At 44.2% G+C, this 26,369-nt stretch overlaps 1 protein-coding gene across 4 annotated transcripts in view; it reads left to right on the top strand.

Annotated features, from left to right (window-relative positions):
- Positions 1 to 989: 989 nt before the first annotated feature.
- Positions 990 to 26,369, top strand: part of ZDHHC3 (zDHHC palmitoyltransferase 3) — a 48,942-nt gene continuing 23,562 nt past the window's right edge. For 2 of the 4 annotated variants that reach the window (XR_014494144.1, XM_083376818.1), the window contains exons 1-2: positions 990 to 1,231; positions 21,303 to 21,632. Coding sequence is in view for 3 of the 4 variants with exons in the window: in XM_083376818.1 (XP_083232944.1) it covers positions 21,327 to 21,632 (306 nt within the window). In the remaining variant the exon portion in view is untranslated. Of the gene's footprint in view, positions 1,232 to 11,300; positions 11,584 to 21,302; positions 21,633 to 26,369 lie in introns of those variants that run through there. The other 2 variants (XM_083376816.1, XM_083376817.1) reach the window with 2 other exon arrangements.

A 26,369-nucleotide genomic window follows, 5' to 3' on the forward strand; every position in this document is an offset into this window, starting at 1 on the left:
CCATTTTATGACCTTTCTTGAAGCAGCTGTTAAGTGAATCTAGCTTCCCCATTTACTTTGCTTGTCAGAAGATGACAAGAGGTGATCACATAACTCAGGGACAACCGTTATAAATACATGCCAGTTGCCAAGTGTCCGAATTTTAATCATGTGACCATGGGGATGCTGCAATGGTCATAAGTATGAAAAACAGTCTTAAGTCACTTGTTTCAGTGTTATTGTAACTTCGAATGGTCTACTTGTAGTGTATTTTTAGTATATTAAGATGGCCTAGGCCATAAGACGTACTGCTGTCTTAGGGGATCTCAGACCATTATAGTATTAATAAATTATTATTAATAATCTGTAAATATTCCTATTAGCAAATAGAACTCTCCCCTTCACATATCAAGGTGAATTATACTAAAAGCTGCACAAATTATTTTTGGCTGCTGAAGAAGTCTAATTGTAGACTTTGATAGCAACATTACAGTACACTGAATATTGCAATAATTGATTAAGTATTCCCAGTATTTTAATTTAATATTTTATCATCTTTAAATGATACATAAAACATTTTTCCCTCTACCTATCAGTAAAATCTTCCTTGACTGTACTCAATGTTCTTTGACCCAATCGTATTAAATTCAACTGAAACAAATGGCATTTTCTGCTAAGTATGTACCTTAAGGATAACTGATAACAAACGTTGGAAGCTTTGTGTCGCATCTGTGTTCCTTACCCTGCTTGTGTCAAGTGGAAAGTGAGGATGAACTCGGGCCAACTCTCAGAGTACTTTAATTCAGTCAATAGCCCCTATTCAATGAGCGCGATGTTAGTTGCTGGAGGACGTGACACCCACCAACAATGCAGCTGCCGCAGGAGTGACCGGCACGCCTCCTTCGAGACGGTCTGTCCCCTCGGTGGGAGGGAGGCGTTCCGGTTCTGGGGAAGCGGAGGGCGAGGGCGTGGCAATTTCGGCGTTACTCACTTCCTGGTTTCTCCTTTTTCTTTCGCAGCGCGAATGGGGGAGCTGCGAAAGGAGAGGGGTGAGCCTTAACCTGATCTCTCATCTAGGAGCCCCGGGCTGGGCGCTGAAGGGCTGGTTTCCCCGTCTCCGGGCAGGCGAATGGAACGCTGTGCTGGGCGGTGAAAAGTCGAGCCAGGAGAAGCGGGCTGCTGGCAGAGCGGGGGCGGCGGCAGCAGCAGCAGCAGCAGCATCGGCGAGCGTGTTGCTTCATCTTCAGCTTGGGTAAGTTGAAGAGAGGAGGAGCTCGTCCAGTCGGAAATGTTTCTATTCCGGGGATTTCGAGCTCTCGCTGGGAAAAGCGGTAGGTGGGCATCAAGAGACAGCGCTGAGCTAACCAGCGAAGGACCGACAACGTTGCCGTTTCTGCAACCGAGAACATGCGACGGGAGCCCTGCAGGTGGATATGCCCCTCGCGCGCCTGAGTGAGCGAGTAAGAGACAAATGGAAGAGTGAGTCACGGAAGCCCATAGTTTGGGCTCTGGTTGGGTAGGCTCTGGTTGGGTTGACCAGGTAAAGACAGTAACTCCGAGAGTCAAGAGAGGGCCCGACCACGTCATGTCTCGCTATCTGATGCAGCTCCTTTTCTTTAGAATTTGAATGCTTTGAATCCAAAGTCTAAAGGTATGTGCTTCTGGGCTGCCAAATTATGTTTCCTTTTCCAATAAGTGCAGCCAGATTGGGAGATTTGGGATAAATAGATGTTGTGTGTCTCTTCACTGTAGATAAAAGGACTCCTTAGTTGGCCTCCATCAAAGCCTTTTTTATGAGCTCATGTCTTTATGAGCCGCCAAGAGTCTTATATGATTATGATGGGATATAACTTTGATAATTAAATAGAATATTACATTATTCCTAGGGATGGATTGCCATTTTCATCAATTTATATTTTTATAGTAATTTTTATTAAACATTACAATTAAAAAGATAAAAATGTAACTAAAAATAGGAAAAAAAGAAGAGATAGCAAGTATAGAAAAGAAAAATAGAAAGAAAAAAATAATATAGTAAGGAAAATAACAAATATAAACAATTATTGTTGCCTTGTTTTAGAATGCAACAAGTAATCTCTTCTTCCCATATCTCATCTCTTATCTCTCATTGACTCCTTAAAACTTCATTTAATCCAGGTATGTCAAACTTGCGACATCATGTAACGTCGCGCAACGTATCGTGACTTTTCCCCTATTGCTGGCAATGGGGTGGGCGCGGTTTTAGTATGATGCATCTGGCCCGTGGGCCGTCAGTTTGACATGCCTGGTTTAATCCACCAAAAGTTCATTAAGGGTTTCAAACATACCTGTTTTAAATCTGATCAAATAAAGCAACTTTATATTCTTTCCTTTTTATTTTAACTATCTTGATCTTTATTTTTTTTTCAAATAATGTTCTAGAACTTCATTTCTTTGCAGTTTTTTAGTCCCTTTTCACAAAATTCTTCAAAGCTTTAATAACTCTTTTAAATCCAATATAGGAAAGTTTTGGTTTGTTATTTGTCTATCCCTTTTAATTATTAAGATGCTAGCTGTTTCATTTGTATATTCAGTGTAGCGTATTTTTCCAGATCCTTCTTGTAGCCTGTCATTTTTAAATTCACTTTCAGATCAGTCTTGTCTAGTGTAATTTGTTCCTCTTCCTTTAAAAAAAAGGTCTTAAAAACACTTTTGGTCCCCAAATTTTCAAGCTATAAGTATATTTTAATTCCAGTTAGGTTTTGCCAGTGTCCCCAAGTATTAATTCACCGCTTTTCTTTTCTGAGGGAGTGGGGCAGAAATTCCCTTTCCCTCTTTCATTGGGGGGACCGCTTTGGGCAGATTTTCAGGAAGAGGTCTTAAAATCATAAAGAAAGGATCAGGTCTCACCCAGTTTCATCCACGCTGTAAAGTTGCTTGGCAGTGCTTGTTGATTTCCGTCGTCTGCAGCTTTGGACTGGCTACACAAATGCAGCCAGTCTTTCCTCCGCCGGTTTGGAGGGCTTCCTCGGATCAAATGGGGGGGCTGCCACACACACGCACCCCATGATCAACGAGAGTCCCCTCCTTGCATGCCACCTCTATGGGGTGACGTTTAATCCTTTCCAGGGTCCCCCAATGGGGCGAAACCAGACACGAAAGATGGAGCCCCGTCTTCCTGCATCTGCATTGCCATGAGATCCCAACCAGAAGTCTGCTCCTCTTCCATTATATCTTTTAAAGATAGTCTATCTATAATGTCATACACTTTTAAAATTAACTTCTGAATCCACTGTTCACAAATATCCTTCAGCACATCTAATGTTAAGGTATTCTGCTTTACTCTATTAGTAAGTCAATTTTAAACCTTCTCTTTTAATTGTAATCTTTAGTTTTTTTCTGAGTCCCTTTAGCATAGTTGTGTCCAAACTGTGACCCAATGGTCACATGTGGCTGTAGACAGTTATGGTAGTAATGCAGCCCCCACAGGATTGTAAACCTTAACAGTATTATGTGATTTATATACAATATATATAGCACTGGTTGGACATCTAGTGCAGAGGTCCCCAACATTTTGGGCACCAGGGACCACTTCTGTAGAGAGATGGTTTTCCGTGCCCTAGAGGGGGCACGGTTTCATGTACTATCTGTATACCACGGATGGGGCTTGTTTGCGCGGCCTGGTGCCGGTCCATGGACCAGGGGCTGGGGACCCTTGCTCTAGTGTCCCACCTTCAAAATCCCTTTCTATTTTTTTTTAAGAATTCAAAACAAAAACATTTTCCATAGGAAGGATTCTAAAAATTAATCTCAAACTTTTATTTCAATTTATTTGAATCTTTGTAAATTTTCAGAACTGACATTCTAATCACCTTTATTCAAAATAATTGAATAATTGATTTTTTTAAGTCCCTTTATTCACTATGAATTTAAGGAAACTCACTTTGGTGCTGTCAATCTTGTCTACTCCAAGATTTTAATAGCTGAAAAGTTAAAAGGAATTTCCAAAACTGATTTTAGACTGTAAAATCCATAATAAAGCATTGGAAAAAAAATTCCCCTAAAATTTTATTTGTCAAGAAGAGTCCTTGTCAAGAAGAGTAAAAATTGGAGCAATATATGTGCAATAAGGGCACTGAATTTAACAAGACAAACCCACTCCAAAAACTTGGGATAACACTATTTTAATAAACTTCCATGTTATGTAGTATGTAGACTGTCACAGCTTCTGTAGAAACCATAATGATACAAAGTGATGATATACACTTATCCACAATGTAATTATATAAATAATGTAATTACATAGTGTCAGAATTATATATACACTGCACAATTATTAAGCAAGTTACATTTTGGAGGATTAATTTTCTTATTGAACAACTACAGTGCTCCCCGTCAATCCAAAATGTTAATAAACCCCAAACCTGAATATTAAAGTAAAAGTGAAGTTTTGGCTTTCTTAGGGGAATATCTATGTGTGCACAATTATTGGGCAACTATTAGTATGCAACTAAATGAAAATTTGCCAATCTCACTCATTTATTTATATCTGTTAAACTGAGGATAATTAACAAATAACTTAAAATGTACTAGTAAACATTTCTGACATTTCAAAAAGAAAGAAATCACTGACCAATATAGCCACCCTTCTTTTCAATAACAGTCATAAGCCTTCCATTCATGAATGGAGCCTGTCAGTTTCTTGATCTGATGAGGATCAACTTTTTGTGCAGCAGCAAGCATAGCCTCCCAGACACTGTTCAGAGAGATGCACTGTTTTCCTTCACCGTAAATCTCCAGTTTAAGAAGGGCCCACAAGTTCTCAATAGAGTTTAGGTCAGGTAAGGAAGGGGGCCATGTCATTATTCTTCCATCTTTAAGGCCTTTACTGGCAAGACACACAGTGGAGTACTTTAATGCAGGGGTCCCCCACCTGTGGGCTGCAGCCTGGTGGTGCGCTACTGGCCACTGGGCCACGAGACAGGCTGGCCAGTGTGCAGACATGTGTGTTGATATCCCCCCCTCGCGTTGCGCCATGCCTTAGGGCACAAAAACGGGCCATTTCTTGTGACCCTATTGATTATTTGCAACAAAATGTTGGATGGCTCTGTGATCACGCCCTGATATCTTAGCAATTTCAAAAGTGCTGCATCCTTCTGAAGGACTGTTTACAATTTTTGACTTTTCAAAGTCAGTTAAATTCCTTTTTTGGCCCATTTTGCCTGAGGAAAAGAAGCTGCCTAATAATTACGGTATGTGCACTTTGACGTAAAGTGTTGATCTCCTTAGGCCACACCTTCCCTCATTACACAAATACACATCACATGATATCTTTATATCCACTAAGCATTCAGGTTTATGAGGCTTGGAGGTGTAAAATATGCATAATGATGATATGGTCAAAATACTCAGTTGCCTAATGTGCACACAGTGTATGTTATCCTGTTTTATATATATTATATATGAGAGTCAGTTCGGTCTAGTGATTAAGGTACTGAACTAGAAAGGCCATGAGGCCATAAGTTCAAGTTTCACCTTAGCCATGAAAGCCAGCTGGATGACTTTGGGCCAGCCACTGTCAGCCCAGCCCACCTCATAGGATTGTTGTTGTGGGGAAAATAGAGGAGGATGGTATGTTGAATATATTTACCACCTTGAGTTACAATTGTAAAAATAATAAAGGTGTGTTACAAAAAAATAAATACCGTATATACTTGAGTATAAGCCGACTCGAGTATAAGCCGAGACCCCCAATTTCACCCCCAAAAACTGGAAAAAGTTATTGACTCGAGTATAAGCCGATCCGCCGTTCTGCAAGCCTCTGCCGCCAGCAGAGGCTCGATCCGCCATTTTGCAAGCCTGAATACACAGGAATACCCTGTGTAGCCGCGGCTCGTCGGCAGGTCTCCGTTCCTCCTGCCGACCTTTGGGGAGGTTTGGGCGCCTCCCCAAACCTCCCCAAACCTCGGCAGGTCTCCGTTCCTCCGCGCAGACCTGCCGACCTTTGGGGAGGTTTGGGCGCCTCCCCAAACGTCCCCAAACCTCGGCAGGTCTCCGTTCCTGTTTGGGGAGGTTTGGGCGCCTCCCCAAACGTCCCCAAACCTCGGCAGGTCTCCGTTCCTCCGCGCAGACCTGCCGACCTTTGGGGAGGTTTGGGCGCCTCCCCAAACGTCCACAAACCTCGGCAGGTCTCCGTTCCTGTTTGGGGAGGTTTGGGCGCCTCCCCAAACGTCCCCAAACCTCGGCAGGTCTCCGTTCCTGTTTGGGGAGGTTTGGGCGCCTCCCCAAACCTCCCCAAGCCTCGGCAGGTCTCCGTTCCTCCGCGCAGACCTGCCGACCTTTGGGGAGGTTTGGGCGCCTCCCCAAACGTCCCCAAACCTCGGCAGGTCTCCGTTCCTGTTTGGGGAGGTTTGGGCGCCTCCCCAAACGTCCCCAAACCTCGGCAGGTCTCCGTTCCTCCGCGCAGACCTGCCGACCTTTGGGGAGGTTTGGGCGCCTCCCCAAACCTCGGCAGGTCTCCGTTCCTGTTTGGGGAGGTTTGGGCGCCTCCCCAAACGTCCCCAAACCTCGGCAGGTCTCCGTTCCTCCGCGCAGACCTGCCGACCTTTGGGGAGGTTTGGGCGCCTCCCCAAACGTCCCCAAACCTCGGCAGGTCTCCGTTCCTGTTTGGGGAGGTTTGGGCGCCTCCCCAAACCTCCCCAAACCTCGGCAGGTCTCCGTTCCTCCGCGCAGACCTGCCGACCTTTGGGGAGGTTTGGGCGCCTCCCCAAACGTCCCCAAACCTCGGCAGGTCTCCGTTCCTGTTTGGGGAGGTTTGGGCGCCTCCCCAAACGTCCCCAAACCTCGGCAGGTCTCCGTTCCTCCGCGCAGACCTGCCGACCTTTGGGGAGGTTTGGGCGCCTCCCCAAACCTCCCCAAACAGGAACGGAGACCTGCCGAGGTTTGGGGACGTTTGGGGAGGCGCCCAAACCTCCCCAAAGGTCGGCAGGTCTGCGCGGAGGAACGGAGACCTGCCGAGGTTTGGGGACGTTTGGGGAGGCGCCCAAACCTCCCCAAAGGTCGGCAGGTCTGCGCGGAGGAACGGAGACCTGCCGAGGTTTGGGGACGTTTGGGGAGGCGCCCAAACCTCCCCAAACAGGAACGGAGACCTGCCGAGGTTTGGGGACGTTTGGGGAGGCGCCCAAACCTCCCCAAACAGGAACGGAGACCTGCCGAGGTTTGGGGACGTTTGGGGAGGCGCCCAAACCTCCCCAAAGGTCGGCAGGTCTGCGCGGAGGAACGGAGACCTGCCGAGGTTTGGGGACGTTTGGGGAGGCGCCCAAACCTCCCCAAACAGGAACGGAGACCTGCCGAGGTTTGGGGACGTTTGGGCAGGCGCCCAAACCTCCCCAAAGGTCGGCAGGTCTGCGCGGAGGAACGGAGACCTGCCGAGGTTTGGGGACGTTTGGGGAGGCGCCCAAACCTCCCCAAACAGGAACGGAGACCTGCCGAGGTTTGGGGACGTTTGGGGAGGCGCCCAAACCTCCCCAAAGGTCGGCAGGTCTGCGCGGAGGAACGGAGACCTGCCGAGGTTTGGGGAGGTTTGGGGAGGCGCCCAAACCTCCCCAAACAGGAACGGAGACCTGCCGAGGTTTGGGGAGGTTTGGGGAGGCTCCCAAACCTCCCCAAACAGGAACGGAGACCTGCCGAGGTTTGGGGAGGCGCCCAAACCTTCCCAAACGTCGGCAGGTCTGCGCGGAGGAACGGAGACCTGCCGAGGTTTGGGGAGGCGCCCAAACCTCCCCAAAGGTCGGCAGGAGGAACGGAGACCTGCCGAGGTTTGGGGAGGCGCCCAAACCTCCCCAAACGTCGGCAGGTCTGCGCGGAGGAACGGAGACCTGCCGAGGTTTGGGGAGACGCTCAAACCTCCCCAAACGTCGGCAAGTCTCCGTTCCTCCGCGCCCTGCCTGCCTGCTTCTTTCCGCTGCGGAAAGAAGCAGGCAGGCAAGGCGCGGAGTTTGGGGAGGTGCGCGCGCACCTCCCCAAACCTCCCCAAACTTCGGCAGGTCTCGGATGGCGGTGGCTTGGGAGAGGTGCGGGCGATCCCGGAAGCACCAAAGCCTCGGCCGCGCACAAGTCCTCGGTAAGTTTTTTTTGTTGACTGGAGTATAAGCCGAAGTGGAATTTTTCAGCCCAAAAAGTGGGCTGAAAAATTCGGCTTATACTCAAGTATATACGGTAGTCTCCTCCCAAATGGACACACATAGTAGAATCAAATACTTAGCCTAGAAGATCTCTGAAGTTGGTGGGGTTTTTTTACATACTAATTTTACAGTAGTTTTGCAGTTAGGTTTTATATTAAGGGTGCCCACAGGTTTTCAAATAGTATAATAAAAACAAACACTGACCATTTTTTTCAGCATAGAATACAGGTTCTATTCAAATTCATTATTCTATGATTACTGGTAGATAAATCATGTCAATGCAAAAAAGTTAATGAGAGGAGAAAGATGCAATTTTAATAGGACAGAAATGTGGGTACAATATACACTTAGCATGTAGTCTTGAATTTTACCAGAAAGCCTTGCTGTTTATGCTTATGAGAGATTTTAACATATGAAACTTATGCAGATGATTTTCATAAACTGGAAAGCTTGAGTAAATACTTGAGATAATAGGTTTTAGTTTTATATTGCTGAGTGTTTCAAGGAGTTCTGTTCTTATTTCAAAATTGGATATACATTTTCTTATTGTCAGCATACCTTTCTTTGCAATTTGAGTTTTTAATTTTCACCCTCATTTTAAGATGCTTGCCTTATAAGTTGCAAGTGGATCAGGTAGAAGATGCTATTATTTCTAGATAGTCTGTGATATTGTTGGAAGTAGTTTAACTACTTGGTAAGGAATATTTTTCATTGTAGTTTATCTTCCTTTTTTAAAACTGGGACAGTTTTAAAATGATTTTTTTAAGGTTTCACTTTAGGTTAGTTTAGTGCTATTTGAAAGAAATGCCCAACTTTAACACTTTAAATTTTGAAATATTAAAACTCTTAATAAAGGGAAGTAAACCAGTGTAAGCATTAGCTTTCAATATTTTTCTCCACTTTTTCCATTGTTTATTTATACAAGTCGTCTCAATGAGTTCCACAAAATGTTGGCATTATTTGAATTGTACTATTCAAAGTCATATTTCTATGGAAAATAGAGAAATTAGTTCTAGCACTATAAAAATAGGCAAATAATTTTTTAAAAAACTTTTTAAAGGTGTTATATGTTTATTCATGAAATACATAGTAAAAAAGGATAAACCCATATCCAAAGCATACTCTCTATGTTCTGTATTCTCAATTTCTTTAACAAATTTCTTCTAAAAATTTGCCTCTTCTTTCTTGAACTATGTTCAAATGGAGCCTTGCTCTTCTCCATGTTGCACAATTGATTAGCATCTAAACCCCCAACAGCAACCGGTCATGCAACCCCAACTGAGACTTAGTAATAATACATGTATTGGCCTCTCACTAACTGAATTTAGGTTTGGGAACCTAAATTTGGGAATAGACTATTTCTTATTTTAAAAGTTTTAGAGACCATTTAATAATTTTTCACATATAGTATTATTTAAGTCACATATTTTACCTGGTCTTTACTTCTAAAATTTATCAGAGTTGCAAAGCTATTTTCTTACCTAAGAAAATATCTTATATTGTGCATCAAAGCTTACATTTGACCTTTATTGGGTGGCAGGGAAAGGGTTTCTGGCAAAACCTTGCCAGCCAAGGAATTACATTCTTCCTATATCTCATGAATGGTAGAAAAATATAACCCATAACATAGGATTAAAATGTTGCTGAAGCAAAATCTAATCTAGTAATTTGATACATGAATTAATTTGCATTTCAGAGCAGTATAATTCATGTTCAAAATTGTGTGTAATATTATGTCATCTGCTAAATTGGTAGTTACACATTTTAGTTGCTCGATTTGGACAGATTTAGTTATTTACTAATCAATCTATGTATATGTCTGCCAACATCAGATCATGGGACTGGTAGTGTACAAAAATAAAAAAAAGTTATAGAAAATCATAGTCATTCAATATAAAATAGCATCTAATTTAAACACGCAATAGTAAAGAAATAAAATACAAACCAGAACTGAATTCTACAGTTTATCAGTTTGGATTATATATTGCCATTAGCCAGGATGCATGTTTCTCTCCCTTAAAATTAACTGAAGGGGAATTTCAGTTGATCATTCTGATTGTTTCAGCAAATAACAGATATTCAGTTAAATGTCTTTATAAAATAAAGAGCTGTATCACAGATGTATAGGAAAAAATACATTAATTCATTAATAAACAGAACCCAACATGATTTATGCCACCGTAAGGAAATGTATATATTGTGAGTGCTATCTTGGAGGAACTATCTCAAAGCATACCATATTTTAGAGAGAGCTAGAATTTTGCTTTTAGAATTTTGAAAGGATATGGCAGGCAGATTGTGAAAAATGGTTGCTATGACAAACTGACAAATCCCGCATAGTGGGATTGGCCAGTCATAAAGTATTCATTTACGAGAAAGTGAACTAATTCTCCTCTAGTGGTTTTTGCCTCCTTGGTCTCAGAGATATCCCTATAAATAAATAAGCTAGTGCTTTGCTTTGCAGAATGCCAGTTCCATGTTTAACTTTTTTATTGGAAAAAAAGTCAAGTGGTTGTGAAACTTAAACTTTAAGGAGATTGGAATCTTGAAACTTAGTGCTGCTGGCATTATGTTGTGTACTCTTGCCATCTTTATATCACCATGTTCAGGACTCATTGGGAGATTACGTGATGTTGGAAGAGCCATCAGTAGTATACCAAAGCAGTCCAAATAACTGTGTCTCATAGATAGATGATAGATAGATAGATAGATAGATAGATAGAGAGATAGATAGATAGAGAGATAGATAGAGAGATAGAGAGATAAAAAAGGATGAATATAAGTGTGGAATTCTAAATTAAAATGTCCTTTTCAGTCATAAAAAATAATTGTTCATTACCTTCCTCAGTAATTCATCTTACAATGTTGTTGGCAAAGTCAGCTCAAAATATTTAAAAAGCAAATAGGGCAGCTTAGGAATTTGTTACCACATCAATTGACTAGGAGAACAAACAGAAGTTTTGTGGGAGAGTTTGATGCGGGAGGAGAGTAGGAGATTTAATTGTGAGTTGCCAAGTATGTACTAGACCCATTTTCTTACTAGAAGACAAAGCTACTGCACCTGTAGCAAATGCAGAATTGCTACTTTCTAGAGTAGATGAGAGGAAAGAGAGTAGGCTTTCTTATTTAGGATTCCTAAAGTAGGAAGGAGTGAATAGTGGCTTTCTAAACAACTCATCAATTTCCGAAGAGGGTAGGCTATAGTAGTGATTGGAAACATCAATTTAATTCAGTTAGTAGTAAGAGATTTCATAGGTTTCTGATTTTGCTTGCTGAGCTTTATTTTTCAGAAAGTGGAAGAAACAGGAAGGGAGTCACCTATCATGGACCTAATTCTGATCAGCAAAATGAAATTGGTTGATGAACTGAAGGTGTCAAGCACCCTGAGGGAAAGCAACCACATCATGTTGGAGTTCATAATGAAAGGAAAGGGAAAGATGAGGCAAGTCAGTTATATACTTTGGTCTTCAGGAATGCAGATATTAATGTAAAGCTAAAGTTGGGCACTACATTATAGTCTGAAATTCAAAAATAACCATGGCTAGGAGGACCTTTGCTCAACTTTGTGTGGTGTGCCAGTTATGCCATTTCCTGGGTAGGGAGGCTCTCTGCTTGGTCATTCATGCATGCCCTGGGTGTCTCCTATTTGGACTACTGAAATGTGCTCTACATGGGCTACTCTTGAAAAGACTCTGGAAGCTTTATTTGGTATAGAATTTGGCTGTGTGGGCAATCTTTGGTATCCAGAGAACAATGCATCTAACACCTTGACTGAATGAGCTGTATTGGGTGCCAGTTTGCTTCTGGCTCCAATTCAAGATGTTGGTTATGACCTTTAAAGCCCTACATAGCAGAGCCAAGCTGACCTACTGAACCATAATCATCCCATTACATCAGTCCAAACCACATATTCAAGCAGGGAAAGTATGTTGCAGACCATATCACCTAAAGATTTCCCGTTGGCAGCATCTCGGAAGAGAACCTTCTTTGCTGTTGCCATCACTCTTTGGAACATTCTCCCCCATTCTTCTTGCCTTTTAGAAATAGTAAAATCATGGCTCTGTGGCCTTGCTTGGGGCTCACAGAAGAGCAAGTAGCTGTGGAACTGTTTAGCATCCTGAAAGCCCTCCCTGTCTTTTAATTAACTTTAATATTACTTTTTAGTATATCTGCCTTTTTAAATAGTAAATTTAATATGTTTTAGTGTTTTTTACTTGTAACACTGCCCAGACTTCCTCTCTGAGGGAGATGAGCAATCTCAAAAATCTTATAAACAAGTAAACAAACTGGATAGTGGAGAGTATCCCAGTGTTCCCTGCCATGAACTGCCAGGGTCCTCTCGGAAGGCTGTTTCTACCCTTTAGAAAGTGGCCATGATGAACCCATGAGCCTTACATGATGCTGCAGTTCAGGGGGTTTGCAAGTGATTGAACAAATGCACACAAAGGTGCTCTTATTGCATTATGTAAAGAAGAATCAAATCAGGTCTCTCTGGAATCTATCATTGACCAAGTACTAGTTTATATTTTTATAAATGACACAGCGAATGGCACATAAAAGAACCTGAGAGGGTTAAGTTAAATTACAAAATGATTTTATATACGTGTGTGTGTACATATTTTAATTTAGTGCATAAGTTGTTACATTTTTTATCATAATAAACAGGTAATCCTCGAGTTATGGCAGTACATTTAGCAACCATTCGAAGTTAAGACATAACACCCCCCAAATTACTTACGGCACAGTCCCAAGGTTATGAATGTTGCAGCACCATGGCAGTCGTTGTTCTGAACCAGCCCTCTTCTGGCCTTGTAGTAAGGCAAACCCCTATTCAGAAAGAAGAGACTGGAGAGCGTCCAAGGCTAAAAGGCATCTGCCAAGATTTATTACTCAATTAACAAAAACACTAGAGCTTGACTCCTCAAGCGGAAGAGTTGCTTTCAGCAACCAGCCCCTCCCCAAACACTCCTTTTTTTGAGAGCTCAGGGCGTGGTCTCCCTGTGCCTCCTCCCGAGGAGTCCCACAGCCTTTCTTTGTTCCTGCTCGACTGCCTCCTGCGTCGGGCGTCCTTGAACAGGGCCAGCTGTGGGTCATCATCCTCCGCACTATCGGGCTCACGCAGCTGAGAAGAGGTCCCCGGCTGAGGGCTCTGCAAAGCCTCCAAACCATCATCAGCCGGTTCGTCTCCCTCCTCCCCCTCATCTGAGTCATCCGATACATCGGAGCCGGCTGTCGGACCCACAGGCTGGCCCTGAGTCACAACACTATCCCGCACCGCAGGGCCCTTCCCCCGGGTCTGCCGATCCGGATGCGGTCGGGATGGGAACTGTTCGTGAAAAGCAGTCACCAACGCAGGGGCATGAACGGCGGTCGCGTCTTCCCATGTGAAGTCCTCCGGCCCGTACCCTTTCCACTCGATCAGGTACTGGAAGCGACCTTTCAGCCAGCGGGAATCCCTGATGCTGGCGACCTCGTACTCGGGGGTGCTGTCGCCATCACGAGGTCCTGATGGGGGAGGTTCCGCTTGGCGAAGTGGACAAGCCGGTTGTTCGGGGACCAACAAGGACCGATGGAAGACGGGGTGCACGCGCAGGGAACGTGGCAGAGTTAAACGATAGGCGACCGGGTTGATGACGGCCTCGACTGGGAACGGTCCAAGGTAACGGTGGTCCAGCTTCCTCGCCGGCCGAGTGGATGGTAGGTTCCTGGTGGACAGCCAGACCCGATCCCCCACCGATAATGGAGGCGTATCCCTTCTCGACCGATCGGCGAACCTCTTGTAGTCGGCCTTGGCCTTCTCCAGCTGCCGTCGCACCAACCGATGGATCGCCTGTAACTCCGCCATGAATTCGTTCGCTGCCGGCTCCGGTGAGTCCACGGGAGAAAGGGGGAAAAAACGGGGGTGATAACCCACGTTGGCCAAGAACGGTGTCATCTGCGTGGAGGTGTGCTGCGAGTTGTTAAAGGCAAACTCGGCTATGGCCAAATAGTCCACCCAATTGCCCTGCTGCAGGTTAACGTAGCAGCGCAGATACTGCTCTAAGATGCCGATGACCTTCTCGGTACCCCCGTCGGTCTGAGGATGATGCGCGGACGAGAGGCAAACCTTAATGTCCAACGCCCGCATCAACTCCTGCCAGAAGCGGGCTGTAAACTGGGCCCCCCTATCGGAGACGACTCTATCGGGAAGGCCGTGCAGCCGGAACACCTGTTGGATGAACATGCGACTAGTGGCGCGAGCTGACGGTAAGCCGCGACAGGGGATGAAGTGCGCCATCTTGGTCAACATGTCCACCACCACAAACACTGTCGTGAAGCCGGAGGATGGGGGTAGATCCGTCAGAAAGTCCATGGACACAGCCCCCCAGGGTCTCTTGGGCGTTGGCAAAGGCTGCAGTAAACCAGGCGGGGCCCCTGTCGCTGACTTGGCCTGCCTGCATGGGATGCAGGAGGTGACATAAGACTGGACATCGTGTCGGACTCGGGGCCACCAGAAGGTACGGGAGACCAGGTTCAGAGTCTTGAACAGGCCAAAATGCCCCGCAGCCGGGTTATCATGACACTGGCTGAGGACGAGTCCCCTGAGTGGCCCTCCTGGAACATAGAGACGGTCACGATAATACAGGAGTCCATCCGTGACCGACCAAGGCGAATCTGGCCCCACCTCTTCCTTCCGCTGAGCCACCCACGCCTCCTGCTGCTGCGCCTCCCGGATCCGAGCCCGTATATCCACCGGCTCCCGCACCGCAGCAAAAGACTCGACGGGGATCACTGTCCTGGGCGGAAGCTTGTCTTCCACTCAGGTGTACTCGGGCTTCCTGGACAGAGCATCCGCTCTCTGGTTGTGCCCGCTTGGTATGTACCGCACCCGGAAGTCAAACCTCGCAAAGAAGAGGGACCACCGGATCTGGCGTTGGTTCAAATTCCGAGCGGTCTGCAGGCTTTCCAGATTCTTGTGGTCCGTCCGGACCTCGATTTGATGCCGCGCCCCCTCCAGATGATGCCTCCAAGCCTCGAACGCCGCCTTGATGGCCAGCAGCTCCTTCTCCCAGATGGTATAGTTGCGCTCCGAGGGGTTCAATTTCCGAGAGTGATACGCGCAAGGGAAAAGGGTACCGTTGGGCGTCGCTGCCTGGAGTAACATGGCCCCAATGGCAATGTCGGAGGCGTCCGCCTCCACGACAAACGGCCGTTGCGGGTCAGGATGCTTCAAGATGGGCTCCTTCATGAAGGCGTCCTTCAAAGCTTGGAACGCCTGTTGTTCGGGGGCGTTCCACTGGAACCGAGTCTTCTTCTGCAGGAGCCGGGTAAGGGGGGCTGTCAAGGCAGCAAAGCCAGGGATGAATGTTCGATAGTAGTTGGCAAATCCAAGAAGTCGCTGAACATCCTTCACGCGACGCGGGGGTTGCCAACTCTGCAACGACTCAACTTTACTCGGTTCCATGGCGATGCCCTCAGGAGAAATGCGGTGACCCAAGAAATCGATGGTCACCTGGTAGAACTGGCACTTCTCCAACTTGGCAAACAGCCGATGTTTCCGGAGGCGCTGCAGGACCTGACGGAGATGCTGATGATGCGCTTCACGCGACGGGGAGTAAATCAGGATGTCGTCCAGGTAAATCACGACAAACTGGTCCAACAGATCTCGAAAGATGTCGTTCATAAAATGCTGAAACACAGCGGGGGCGTTGGTCAGGCCAAACGGCATCACCGTGTACTCGAAATGTCCATAGCGAGTACCAAACGCCGTCTTCCACTCATCACCCGGCCGAACCCTGACGAGGTTGTAAGCTCCACGCAGGTCCAGTTTCGTGAAGATCTTAGCCTCCCGGAGTCGGTCCAAGAGCTCGGGGATGAGGGGCAACGGGTAGCGGTTACGCACCGTGATGGCGTTGAGTTTCCGGTAGTCACAGCAAAGCCGTAACTCGCCCGACTTCTTTTTGACGAAGAGCACGGGCGCAGACACTGGCGAGGACGAGGGCCGGATGAAACCACGAGCCAAATTCTTGGTCAGGAAGTCCCGCAATGCAGCCAAATGTCCAGGGTCCCCACAGTAAAAACACAACCCCCCCGATCGTCGTCTGTCCATTTCCGTCACCGAGAGACGGGACCTGGCGGCACCCAGCTCCATTGGCTCCTCCCTCTGGACTGGGGGCTCACGCACAACAGGAGCGGCAGGGGTCTGTGGGGTGGCACAGCGACTCTTTCGCTGCTGCAGCCGGGCATCGATCCGCAGACAAAGATGGATCAGCCCATTCAGGTCTGAGGGAATGTCCACGCGGGCCAGCTCATCCAACACCTCCTCCGACAAGCCATCCTGGAAGGCATCCACGAGCGCCGCCTCATTCCAGGCGGAATCCTGGCTAAGCAGCCGGAAATCACTGATATAGGCCTGTAGGGGGCGCTGACCCTGCCTCAAAGCTTTCAGGCGTCGGGTGGCGGTCTGCGCCTTAATTGGGTCCTCGTACATGAGGTGCATATGGTCACAAAACCCCCCAAAGTTATCCAACAAAGGGCTAGGCTGTGCCAGCAAAGGCGTGCCCCAACGAGCTGCATCCCCCGACAGAAGACTCAACACGAACCCCACCTTATCCCGGTCAGTGGGGAAATCAGCTACTCTCACGCTGATAAAAAGCTGGCATTGTCCCAGGAAGGCAGGAAACAGTTCTGGATTACCAGCAAATTTATCCGGCATAGCTATCTGACATTTCCTCCTGGGTGGGGGTACAGCATGTACCTGAGCTTGCAGTTGAGCCACCTGAGCTGCCAACAAAGTGAGTTGCTGGGTGAGCTGGGCATTCTCGGCAAGAAGCTGCTCCATCGTAGTAGTAAGGGGTGGGTGGCTGAAAGCAAACTGTTCTGAACCAGCCCTCTTCTGGCCTTGTAGTAAGGCAAACCCCTATTCAGAAAGAAGAGACTGGAGAGCGTCCAAGGCTAAAAGGCATCTGCCAAGATTTATTACTCAATTAACAAAAACACTAGAGCTTGACTCCTCAAGCGGAAGAGTTGCTTTCAGCAACCAGCCCCTCCCCAAACACTCCTTTTATTGAGAGCTCAGGGCGTGGTCTCCCTGTGCCTCCTCCCGAGGAGTCCCACAGCCTTTCTTTGTTTGTTCCTGCTCGACTGCCTCCTGCGTCGGGCGTCCTTGAACAGGGCCAGCTGTGGGTCATCATCCTCCGCACTATCGGGCTCACGCAGCTGAGAAGAGGTCCCCGGCTGAGGGCTCTGCAAAGCCTCCAAACCATCATCAGCCGGTTCGTCTCCCTCCTCCCCCTCATCTGAGTCATCCGATACATCGGAGCCGGCTGTCGGACCCACAGGCTGGCCCTGAGTCACAACAGTCGTTCACCCTTACAAGTGACCACAGAGACACTGCAACATTCGCCCTGCCTATTTCCCCTACTGGCCAGATCTCCACAGGCATTGGACCTGTAGATACTTTGCGAAGATCTAGCGAGCCTTTGGTTTCTTGGCCTGCTTTGGTGCTTTAGGTCTTTGGTGCGTTTGCAGAGAATGGAGGCCTAAAGTACCACAAGATCATGTGAGGTAAGTAGCATGAGATTTTGCACTACTGATCTCGTGTGACTTTACGGGCCTGGATGAGATCCGCAGCAAGAGGCTTTGCAAATGGAGGGAAGGCCTGAAGCACTGAAGCCTTCCCTCCATTTACAAAAAGCCATCTTTACAAAAAACCTTTGCTGCTGAGAATGGAAGCTGGGAGGGCCGCACTGGTCCTTTCCAGCTTCCGTTCTTGGCCAGAAAGGCTTTTTATAAAGACGACTGAAGCCTATAGGGATATGCAGTCTCGTGCCTGCACACCTCGGCAAGCCTCTGCTCAACATGAAACCATAGCAGAGAGGCTGGAGAGGAGATAGCTCCCTTGATCATCAAAATCTACATAAGAGATCCAGTCGGGCAGGATAGGGGGGACGGGAAACATGAGATAGTGGGTCAGGAGAGGCCTTGGGTAGTTGGAAGCACTAGGTCCCCCATGGCCTTTCCCACCATAAGGTATCTTGTGTACTTAAAGACCCACACATTCAATTAGCAAATGCATAGGCGAAAGCAGGGAGTGATCATGTTCAAGTTACATGATTCACTCCTGTGAATCCTCTGGTTATGAATGTAATTGGCAGGTTCCATTACATTCATAACTTGAGGATTACCTGTACAAATTAAATGTAAAGAAAAAAGCAAACAGAAACAGTAAAAAATGTTTAAAAAGGAAAAAAGAGAAAAGTAGGAATATATTAAAGAAGATGAATATATAAAAACGTTACTTACAATCAGCATCACAAGTATAAAAGATTACATTTATGTCTTCATCATAGACTTCATCCCATATGCCTCCTGTTTTCTATAGACAAATCTGTAAAACATTTTTCAGTCCTAGTGTCAGCAGAAAGTGTAAAGATTTGCCAGAATTAACATATCTTCTTTTAACATTTAACCACCTTTGTATTCCTTCCTTTTACTTCTAGCAATCATAATCTTTAGTTTACAGGAATTAATTTTTCATTTCTTCTTTGCCCTATTATGCATAGTTCTTCAAAACTTTTAATAAGCCTCATTTGAAAATCAAGTAGGAAAAAATTATCTAGGTCACTCTGGGTTTGTCATTTAATAGAATAACAGATTTGGAAGGGACCTTGGAGGGCTTCTAATTCAACACCCTTTTTAAATTTTAAAGCTTGATCTTTGGTAGATCCTTTTCTAAATCATTCTCTTGGCCTGTCAATAGTAAATTCATTTCTTAAGTAGTTCTGCTATATGGAAGGCAGGCACCAATTTGGAAAAGATAAAATGTAAACTGCTAAGACGCAAAACATAATCAGCAAAAGCTTGGACTTCATTAGCCAATTATAAAAGAGGAGACAAAGGAGACAATAAAGTTAAAACTGAGTAAAACTCCAGGTCCAAATGAACTTTCTCTGCATTGTGTAAGACAGAGATCCCCAACCCTTGCATTGCAGCCCACTACCGGGCCTTGACCCCTTTGGAACTGGGCCACGGAAGTGGCGGGTGAGCATATGCGCATCTCCATTTGCATGAGCAGCAGGTAAGTCTGTGCGCGTGCACTCTGCATGAGTGGCAGGTGCTGGCTTCTCATGCAAATGGAGCTACATGTGTGTTTGCCCATTGCTTGTGCGGAACCAGTCCCTTCCCCCTGGCCAGTCTGCAAAATCAGAAAGGTTGAGGAACTCTGTTCTAAGACTTTCAAAAATATCTTAATAAATATTTCAGGTAATTAGTGAAATACAACAGTATCTATTACCCCCATCATGGCAAGAGGCGTTTATATCTCTGATTTATAAAGAAGAAAATAATTCATCCTGCCCAGGGTCATAAAGATTTATATTTTAATGAATATTAATTGTACATTTTTATGGCTGTCCTGGCAGAAAGATTAAATAATAGTATTGCACAGGATATACAAAATATCAAAACATTTTGAATGCTGATGGTAACATCAATCGTAAAAATCAGAGGGTGCCAATGATGGTTGTTGAAACAGAAAAAGCTTTTGATAATTTGGAATGCTATTTTATGCTTTCATTATTGAAATAAAAAAAATCTGTTTTGAACTTTTATCATAAATTCAAAATATGTATCAAGAATAAACAGTCATCCCAGTCCTCAGGCCCTGGCAATGGTTAAGGGTGAGAAATTTGAAGAAAGAAATAGAGGGGCTAATTATGGCTGCACATGACCAAATCTTAAGAACAAATGCATACAAAACTAGAAATGAGAAGACAGCAATAGACAGCAAACACCACCTCTGCAGAGAAACTGAAGAAACTGAAGAGTACTAGTAGACCAGACATGTCAAACACAAGGCCCGTGGGCTGGATCCGGCCCGCGAAGTGGTTTCATATGGCCCACGAAACCATCCTGGAAACAGTGAGGGAACGGCCCCCACTGCCTTGGCCCTGGCCCAGAGACCCTCCTTCTGCCAGAGACCCTCAGATCTGTCCCACTCCTGCCCAGGCCCCCATAGGCACCCTTGATGCGAACGATGTAGAGCTGGCCATGCCCATCCAGTAGGCCATATGCACTCTAGCCATGCCCACCCAGTAGGCCACGCCCACCCTGACCATACCCACCTGCCCCCCTGAGGGCAACCGCAATGCTGATGCGGCCCTCAGTGAAATTGAGTTTGGCACCCCTGTAGTAGCCCTGCATATGAACAAGCAACATGGTCAAGTAGGCCAGTGTAGGTTAACAAAAGTATTATGTCTAGATTATGGGAAGTAATAATTTCACTGAAGTTTGTACTAATTAAATGGTATTTAAATACCATGTTTATTTCCATTCTAGACATCACACATTAAAAGAAACCTGAAGACATTGCACCAGATTCAGGAGAATAGATAAAAGGATAATAAGAGATCAGGAAGATGAATTTTTAAAGAAGTTAGATATATTTCAACAGAATATAAGAGACGGATATAATAGTTTTTGGCACTTCAATATAAACAAGGTCAGGAAACCTACAGAAGACTTAATCTATACCTATTGGCTGTAGTCACACTACCTGATAGGTTCCCTTCCTGTGTTCTTTATTATACCAGATGATTTATATGATCCCTTGAAATTCATATATTATATGATAAAATGGGAGGGATGACTATATGCTGCAAATTTAGGTTTCTTAAAGGAAAAATGAAATATTTGAATACTAATATAGTGGGAAGATGTAATTATATAGAATTCCATGCAAGGAAGTTGAGTACTACAGAAAGGGAAAGGCATGGTTACTTAAACATATGAAATGAGTTAGCTATTGGAAGGTGAATAGAGTTTTGTAGGTTATTAAAAAAGCCTGAGCAGGTGAGTACTTTTATGGATTTAAATAATAGAAGATAGAGTGTGAAGTGCTTAGAGACAGTAGATATTTTTGATATTCTAACTAAGCTTTTCTAATGTTCACAAACTTTACCTTAAAAAAAAAAGGACGCATGTATGAATCCAAGCAGTAGGAACTTGAAATTTGGATGTGCTATGGTGTTCATAACTGCAATTACTGCACATGTTGATGGACACATAAGTTTTCTTCTCCTGATTTATCACTGCAATGGAAGAACCAAGTTAAGAGAAACTGCCATCTGAACAATATTTTAGACGCTTTATTCAGTTTAGAACTTTTCTTTTCTTTTCCAGATCCAAGAATGGACATTATAATCTATGATGATTACTCCAGTTCATCGCTTCAGAGATATTGAGAGGAAACCAGAATATCTTCAACCGGACCAGTGTGTCCCACCTCCCAGCCACAGTTCCTCAGAAACAATGTGGTTTATTCGAGATGGTTGTGGTATTGCCTGTGCAGTTATCACCTGGTTCCTGGTATTTTATGCTGACTTTGTAGTCATCCTCGTAATGCTGCTTCCATCAAGAGACTATATTTATAGTGTGATCAATGGAATAGTTTTCAATACTTTGGCATTCCTGGCTCTGGCTTCACATATGAGAGCAATGTTAACGGATCCAGTAAGTGTGTTACTTTAAGAAGGTTTCAAACTAATATAAAGGCTCAGAAGAGAGTAGCAAGGATGTTCACAAAAAACTGCAGTTGTGTGGATTAAAGAATGTAAGAATGTTTAGAAGAGAAACCTTAAGAAGGGATATGGCAATACAATTTAAACAGAAAACGAGTGTAGTTGTTTTCATTCCATGCTGCAAGCAGTGAAATTCTGCTTTTGTTATAGGAAGACAGATTTAAATGCAGTGTTAAAAAAAATTAATATACTATAAAAGCAGTGCTTAATGAAGTAACTTTTTTCCTGTGAATATATTTAAGAAGGGCTGAATAGCCATCGGTCAGGAATGCCTTAATTTGGATTCCTCCAGGTATTGGGGATTTAGATTCAGTAATTTAAATGACCTTTCCAGCTTCATAAAGTTAGGAATATGTGACCTAGTTGCCTTTTCTCTTGTTTACTTTGTACCCAAAAATTCTAGAATGTGTAGAGAATATAAACTCTTGGTTAAGTAGTATCATTTCTTAAAAATGAATCTTTAATATTTTGCCTTTAATCATTACTTTAAATATGTGTGGTGGAATATTACTCACATAAGAAATGATAGGATCCTCAAACAGTACAGTATGGATTTTTTTTTCCTTTTGGGAAAAAAGGAAAATACATAGATGAAGATCTGTGTAGGAGTCTTTTTTCTTATCTGCTCCAATACATTTAATATTAACAGCGTGCTATGGCATGAAAAGCTGGAAGAACCTGCTTTATATGTTTGTCTTTTTAAACAACTATATTGTATTTTGAATAAAACAATACTTTTTCGTCTTGAATGTAGAATAATAGTTATATATCTATAATTACCTCCAAACACAATTTCCATTAGTCTGCCAGCAGAGAAACTTGTATTGGGTGGGGGTGATAGGAACAAAATGCACATATCAAACAATGGCCAGATTTTATCCAAATGTATTTTAAAACATTAACTACATTTAAATAAGTAACAGACATCGAGTTCTTTACAGGGTGAATATAATCCTTATTAAAAACAGAAAGCTGAATTCAGTTTTTAAATCAGTTTTGAATTTCATGTTTACAGCAAATTGTATTATCCCTTGAATAGTACTGTTTGATGGTTTGAACATCCTAGTCTCTTAATAGAGATGAAATTGAAAATGAATGAATCCAGTGGGAATATTTTCCTTTTTTAAATATTTCTAGGCACCTAGCTCTATAACTGAAGATTCAAAGAGGTGGTGCTTAGGAGTGCTCCTATATCACTTGTTGGCAGTTTTTTTAAAGCACTTGCGTCTTTTTACAGGATTTGTATGCTGCCCTCTGCAGCTGTTTTGTGACCACAGGAAAAGATATGCTAGTTTAAGGGGTTGTCAAAAGGTGCTTCAGGTACTTCAGTTCCCATTAATGATGGGAATTGAGACTGGCAATTCTGTTGCTAAGCAGTGCAGTCATAAAGTTGATGTCATGTGACTTATAGTGACAGTTGCAGTAATTTTAGTTGTTATGTGCAGTCATAAAGTTGATGTCATGTGACTTACAGTGATAGCTGCCGCAATTTTAGGCAAATCCCACATGGTAGAAGTGTCCTGTGGTGGCATGCTGGCCATTTGAGACCTCCTGCTGGTTTCCCCAATGACTTTGCTTCTTTGACGTTATCATACAATGCAGAATGCTTTGACTATCAAAATTGCACACCAATTTTCAGCTGCCCAAATTATAATCATGTGATCATAGGGATACTGCAACAGCCATATCCATAAAAAATTACATCAATCCCTGAAAAAAGTAAAAACCCCAATTAAAATTAAAATTAAAATTCTCAGCCTGGGCCAGAGAGCTCGAAGAGCCAGGTCTTCAGGTTCCGGCGGAATGAACGGAGGTCGGGGGCAGTCCTCAGCTCCACGGGCAGCTGGTTCCAGAGGGCAGGTGCACCCACTGAGAAGGCTCTCCCCCTGGGTGTTATCTGCCGGCAATCTTTTACCAGCGGCACCCTGAGAAGACCCTCCCTGTGGGAGCACACTGGACGAAGGGAACTTGATGCCGGCAGCAGGTGTTCCCTCAGATATCCCGGACCCAAGCCATTTAGGGCTTTATAGGTCATCACCAGCACCTTGAATCTCACCCGGAGGGCAACCGGGAGCCAATGCAGCTCGTGGAGTAGAGGTGTTACATGGGAGTATCGGGAAACCCCCATCAAAACTCGCGCGGCTGCATTCTGCACCAGCTGAAGCCTCCGAGTGGTCCTCAAGGGCAGCCCCATGTAGAAAGCGTTGCAGTAGTCTAAACGGGAGGTCACGAGCACATGAGTGTGCGTAGGGCATCTTGGTCCAGGTAGGGTCGCAACTGACACACCAGGCGAACCTGGGCAAAAGCCCTCCTGGTCATGGCTCCTATATGGTCTTCAAAATTGAGCCGGGAGTCGAGGATGCCCAAGTTGCGAGCCCTATCAACGGGGGTAACACCTCACCCCCCATCATTAAAGGTGGAATGGTCTGGTTAACCCGAGATGCCAATATGCACAGCCAGTCAGTCTTGGCAGGATTGAGACGAAGCCTGTTTCTCCCCATCCAGACCTGGACTGCCTCCAAGCAACGGGACATCACGGCGAGGGCATCGCTGGGTTGGTTCGGGGTAGAAAGAAAAAGTTGGGTATCATCGGCGTACTGATGATACCCCACCCTGAAACCACGAATGATCTCGCCCAGTGGCTTCATGTAGATGTTGAACAGGAGGGGCGAGAGAACCGACCCCTGAGGAACTCCACAAATGAGAGGGCCCAGGAGATAGGAGGAGAACCACATATAATTATATGTGTGTGTTTAAACTTTCACAAGAAGTGTGTTGAGGTTAGTTACAGCCAAATTAAAGTGACATGAAGCTGGAATATGTGTTGCCATATTTAGGCAAATGAAGCTAAATGAAATTTGTTACAGTGAGTTAATTCATTCTTGCATCTGCACAAAGCAGCTCCTTGTGGAAAAGAATGAAGTATCTCGGTTGTTGGGGTGCTACTTGAATAGCTTCATAACTATAGATAGAAGAGAATATTTGTAGCTCAGGTTGAACTGTTGGGTCCTTGATACTCTCTGAACTTGGGGGGTTTTCTTGCAGATTTCATTACCAAACTAAGTAACATCATCAGTGCTTACATCTATCTCAGAGAAAACCAAGGACCCCACAGCTTCATAACTCTCAAATAGCTTTTAATGAGATTTGTACTATTACAAAAGTCATATTTGGCATGATTAGATTTTCCACAGGTCCTAAAAAAGGGCTAGGTACCTACTGTTCTCCAGATATGTTTGCTATAATTCCCCAGATATGTTTTCTATAATTCCCCTATGCTAAGGAGATCACTAAAATTTATTGGAAATATCAGTTGAACATGAGTTCATTCTGTGAATCAAAAGCTGAAATCAGCTGCAATGAGTTCACCTACGTAGTGCTGACTTATAGCAGAAACTGGGCCTCTAACTCCAATGTGCACATTCTTTGCTTTTCACCTGAATTCGCTAAGAATATTTGCAGAAAAAAATGTTTGAAAGCATACATATATTTGTCCCTTATAGCAGTTATGTGTTTTCTGGTGATTTTCCTTTAAATGAATATGATTGGCATACGCATATGCTTGTAAAAGTTGTTTTCTGGTGTTGTGCTTCAAACTAAATATTTCAAATATTTATAGGAGTTTGCTTTACATCATGAGGACTGTATATTATTCTTCTGAACCTCTTATGTTAGTATGAGGATGGTTTCTGGACTACCAATGTTTACCGGAAGTTAAAGAATCATAAATGACATTTTAAAAAACATGCATTATAAACTCCTTATAATATTTCCATATTAACAAGGTAGAAAACATCATGCTTTAATTAATATGGTTAATTATGTTGCATATGGGCTTCTGTAGCAAGAAAACTGTTCATAAAGTTTAGATTATAATCCTATCATATCAACTTCTGTTTTCTTGTCTTATCTGCTATATGTGAATGGTATTGAAACCTCTATGTCCCCTTTCCTCATAAAGCATAGCATGCTTCAGGTGTATTCTGTAAATACATGCAACTTTTGCATTTTTAAAAAATACATAAGATTTTCTTTTTATTTTATGAGATTGATTGATTGATCTGGCCACAAAATGGCTTTTGAACCCAAGTTGAAAAGTTCTTCTGAACTGTTCTAGATTGGCTATAGTTCCCTAGGGACATTTTTGTTGTGAATTTTATGTAAACAAGAATTGCAAAGTGATACTATTGTTTCCTTAAGACGAAGCTGATGCATATCACCCCCACCCACTTCTCAGGGATACTTGTGCACCTTTTTCTCACTGCTGTTCTTGCAGAATGTCCACCTCTCCTATAATCTCTTTATTACCTCAGCCTCTTCTACTGTTGTCAGGGAAAGCTTCAATCAATTTTTTTCTTACTTTTCTCTCCCCCAATTCTTTGACCCAAAATAACTGTATTGTGGTCTACATTTGGAACAAAATAGATCTGATTCATATTTGTGTATCAATACTAAACATATACTTCTAGCTAGCGTTCTAGGCATGGAATGGCTTGCATTATAGGTAGTCCTCATATTAGTACAGCAATTGGGACCAGAATTACTTTCACTAAGCCACATGTTCCTAAACTATGATGTCATTTGCACATTTTAGCGTCAGATTCAAAGGGCTTATACCTTTGTAATATATGCATTGTCATTAAGCATTCCTAAATTCATCTGTGTCTAA

The sequence above is a fragment of the Vipera ursinii genome (assembly GCF_947247035.1).
Source record: "Vipera ursinii genome assembly, chromosome: Z".
Taxonomy (NCBI): Eukaryota; Metazoa; Chordata; class Lepidosauria; order Squamata; family Viperidae; genus Vipera; species Vipera ursinii.